The sequence below is a fragment of the Bidens hawaiensis genome, unplaced genomic scaffold (assembly GCF_021521415.1).
Source record: "Bidens hawaiensis isolate Kalapana, Puna unplaced genomic scaffold, B.hawaiensis_p1.1 tig00025498_1, whole genome shotgun sequence".
NCBI lineage: Eukaryota > Viridiplantae > Streptophyta > Magnoliopsida > Asterales > Asteraceae > Bidens > Bidens hawaiensis.
The window spans coordinates 198069-202368 of NW_027494074.1; the positions used below are offsets into that span (position 1 = coordinate 198069).

General features: G+C 38.5%; 1 protein-coding gene across 1 annotated transcript; it reads left to right on the plus strand.

The window, feature by feature from the left end:
- The first annotated feature begins 854 nt into the window (after window positions 1-854).
- Window positions 855-4300, plus strand: LOC143571688 (sucrose transport protein-like). Its single transcript, XM_077057052.1, has 4 exons — window positions 855-2133; window positions 2656-2719; window positions 3217-3260; window positions 3908-4300. The coding sequence occupies exons 1-4, from the start codon at window positions 889-891 to the stop codon at window positions 4079-4081; spliced, it is 1527 nt and encodes a 508-aa protein (XP_076913167.1). The 5' UTR covers window positions 855-888; the 3' UTR covers window positions 4082-4300.

Genomic DNA, 4300 nt, shown 5'->3' on the forward strand with positions numbered 1-4300 from the left:
TAGGGGTAACATTATTTTTTTAGATGTGACAAAACACAAAAACGAGCAAAAATTTTTATTTTACACCATCGGCAAAACGTTAAGGGGTCCGCCCCTGACCTTTGCCCTTCCATCATCCTCATGTGCTAATTCTCCTTTCGCTTGCCGGTACTGGTATCCAAGCTCTCTTTGACTGCTTTCCACTCCACACGCCCGTTTCCATCATGTATTCGAGGGTCTCGTCCCAAGATTGAAAGTTACGTAACTTAATGATCCTGGACAAATTAATAGATATAGTAAATAATATTTCAAAATAAGGATGATTAATGATGTATTTTTCTATTATAACATTAACTATAAAGTTAATGGCATTTATATGAAACCGGGCGTATTTGTGTGGATAAAGTTAGTTTTTCTTTATCTTAATTTATAAGTTAAATAGAGTAAGGTTGAAGTTAACAGTTTGTCAACTTAAAAAAGTTAAAACCGTATTAAATGTGTACACGTACGTCATAAACTTTTTCCTTTCCACTTGTGGATAATTATTCCATGCTACAAGAACATTGTACTGCTAACGTCATAAATAATTTCTTTTTATTTCTCGAGTATTTTTTGGCACTAACAGAAATTCAACTCCTTTCTATCTTGGCTCGCCATTTGTCATGTTTTGGTGAAAGCGGTTATTCCATTTCTAATTTGAATCTTCCTGAAAAACAGAAGCAAAAAACATGTTATTAGGAACAGTGACGATTGAAATGTAGTTTTATCCGACACTTAAGGATTTACTGCCATGTTTCCAGGTCATCCACTCGTCACTCACCTAGCCGCCAAATCCCCTATAAATACCCTTCTTCCATCTTCATTTCATTCACACAAATTAACACTTAATTTGATCATTTCAGTGCTTTCATGGACAAAACTGGCAAACATTCGCCACCCGCCTCCTTCGGTCTGCAGCACCATGAGCTGCCACAACGGCCCATGTGGCAGATTGTCATGGTGGCCTCCATTGCCGCCGGTGTCCAGTTCGGCTGGGCGCTTCAGCTCTCATTACTCACCCCATACGTCCAACTCATCGGAGTCCCCCACGTATGGTCCTCCTTCATCTGGCTTTGCGGTCCGATCTCGGGCATGGTCGTTCAGCCCGTTGTCGGGTACTACAGCGACAAATGCACCTCCAGCTTTGGTCGCCGTAGACCCTTCATCGCTGCTGGAGCCTTCCTTGTCGGCGTAGCCGTTTTCTTCATCGGCTACGCCGCAGACATAGGAGTCTCCACCGGCGACCAGATGGGCGCGCAACATAAACCACGCGCCATCGCCATATTTGTGGTGGGGTTCTGGATACTGGACGTGGCCAACAACACGCTACAAGGCCCATGTAGGGCCTTTATAGCCGACCTTTCTGGTTCGAATTCAAGAAAAATCCAAACCGGAAACGCCCTGTATTCCTTTTTCATGGGAGTAGGAAACGTCCTCGGCTACGCCGCGGGTTCCTACTCCCACTTGTACAAATTCGTACCGTTTACTAAAACCGACGCGTGCGAAGTTTATTGCGCGAATTTGAAAACGTGCTTTTTCATCTCGATCGCGCTTTTAGCGACCGTGACGATTCTCGCGCTTTCGTTGGTGCATGAAGACCGATACGTGCCCGAACATAACGAAGAGAGCAAGTCCGGGAAACAGATGGTGTTTTTCGCCGAAATGTTTCGCGCGTTAAAAGGACTATCCAAATCAATGTGGATATTATTATTGGTAACATGTTTGAATTGGATTGCATGGTTCCCATTCCTATTATACGACACTGACTGGATGGGCAAAGAAGTGTACGGTGGTACGGTTGGTGAGGGTACCTTATACAACCGTGGTGTGCGAGCCGGGGCTTTGGGTTTGATGCTTAACTCGGTGGTGTCCGGTCTGGTTTCGCTTTTCATCGAGCGAATGTCGCGGTGGTCAGGAGGCGTGAAGCGGGTGTGGGGAGGCGTTAACTTCTTGCTCGCAGCGAGTTTGGGGATGACCGTCTTGGTGACGAAGCTAGCGGAGTCTACACGGCAGTACACGACGTTGCCGGACGGCACCCGGACCGCGCTGCCGCCTAACGTTGGTGTTAAGGCCGGAGCCTTGGGCATTTTTGCAATTCTTGGGGCTCCTCTGGCGGTGAGTGATTCCGGTGGCTTTTTTTATTTCTTGTGCATGCACTTGCCTCATAAGTCATACCACATAAAAGTTGCAAAATAATTACTAAATTAAAAAAAAAAAAAAAGTTAATGCTACTACAAAGAAAGTAAAAGTAATTATTATAGTTTTAGAAATAGTTATACCTTTTAAAACTTCATGTTTAAAGATTTGAGTATACTTATTAATATGAGAGAACATCACTTCTATAATTCAAACTGGAGTAAGGTGACTTATATATGGGGTGACAAGCCTTTAAGAGTTTCCTACAACCAATCCAATACAAAAAAAAAAAAAAAAAGATGAAAGATTTTAATAGTTATTAATATTCTAGGAATCTTTATTGAATTTTGCTGCTTTATGTATTTTCGTATGTAGTAAATTAAGTAACTATTCTTAGTGTTTTAAAGTATTATAAGATGATTACTAATTAAAAAAAAAGATTTTGCTAAGATTACATAAAAAATGTTTCTTAAGACTTATTTTATTTTTGGTATGACGCAGGTGACTTTCAGTGTCCCATGCGCTCTAGCTTCAATATTTTCTAATGACTCTGGAGCTGGACAAGGTAAATTTTAATTATACTCTTTTGACTTTTATAAAGTGAAACAGCTAAGAAAGGAACAATAAAAAAACCTTAAAGCAGTTTCCAAATAATCCGACTTAGTTGAGGAATCAATAACTTGGTTGCAGATGAAAATCATTAACCGGTTACAATTCTATGATTGTGAATAACCAATATTCATAATTAAAAAACCAAAACATTAGTTTCTTTTAATTATTAATTTGATATTATATTTTCAAAATCTGGGGATTAACTGTATTAACCAAACAACTTTGTAACCAAAATTAGTTTCTTTTAAAGGCAAATATTTTTTTACTTCCTAGCACTAACTCAAGATCTTTAGTGTTTAAGAAACTTAATCTCTGTTATTAACCACCGACCTAGAACATAACTAAAACTGGTTATAGGTGAAACCTGCTGTAAAATAATCACTATACCCTAAACTTATTTGTTTTCTTTATTTCTTTACCTTTGATTAATCCGGCCATTTTAACTTACAGGTCTATCACTCGGTGTTTTGAATCTTGCCATCGTCATTCCTCAGGTATATTTTCTTACTCTTAGCTTCGTTATCGTTAGTTCATTACCATATAAATAACAAAAACAATTTTCAAAAATATCTTCACAAATTTTTTGAAAAAATAACAAAAATCAAGTTAATTGAAAGCCCATAAAAAGATAAAATTTCTGTTACGAAGAGTCCAAACTCTTCACTAACTTTGTGTGGAGTTTAGCACTTTGACAACAAATGGACCACACAACATATGTTTATTGAATTGTGGGTTGACGACACAAGTCTTGAATCTTGAGACCTATAGGATTGGACTCATTTATGACTTGTATACCACAGTCCAAATATAAGTTTTGTATCCGTATACGGATATATATAAAAACAAATAAATAAAGTTAATAAACAAACAAGTTTCTGCCATCAAGTGGAACATGTTACGTAACTTTATCATCATTGACTAAAAACCAAAGCTAGCTTGCACATCATGAACACCCACACCATTATTTATTGACTTGTAAATGGTATGGTGTGGTGGATGGCCCTTTAAAAATGAATTCGGCCCCTCTCACTTGTTTACATTTTCAATAACGGAACCAGAACTTTTTTTTAATCTCGGTTATCATGAATTCTTTTCTCTACTGTTATAATAAAAAAATAATAACTTGATTTATCTGCGACAGATGTTTGTATCGGTACTAAGTGGACCATGGGACGCGCTATTCGGTGGCGGCAACTTACCGGCGTTTGTGGTGGGCGGTGTAGCGGCAGCAATAAGTGGTATATTTGCATTGTGCATGCTTCCTTCACCAGCTCCAGATGAGCTTTCAAAAGTTTCTGGAGGGACAATGCATTAGAGTAATTACTGGAGTTGATGATAAAAAATTAATATATTTTTTATTTGGATGTTGGGTTTGTGCATTATATATGCTAAGCATGGTGCAGAAACCACTAGTGATCATTCCCACAATCATATGCATGTGATGTTTGTGTTTAAGAGAATGTTATGTCATTCCTCCGTTAATTGTGTGAGAGACATCATGCTTGTTGATGGAATTAAGTCTTTGCTTTATTCA

Coding starts and splice junctions, on each gene's coding strand:
- LOC143571688 (XM_077057052.1), top strand. CDS start 889: ATGGACAAAACTGGCAAACATTCGCCACCCGCCTCCTTCGGTCTGCAG. Junction 2,134..2,655: donor TTCTTGGGGCTCCTCTGGCG/GTGAGTGATTCC, acceptor GGTATGACGCAG/GTGACTTTCAGTGTCCCATG. Junction 2,720..3,216: donor TGACTCTGGAGCTGGACAAG/GTAAATTTTAAT, acceptor TTTAACTTACAG/GTCTATCACTCGGTGTTTTG.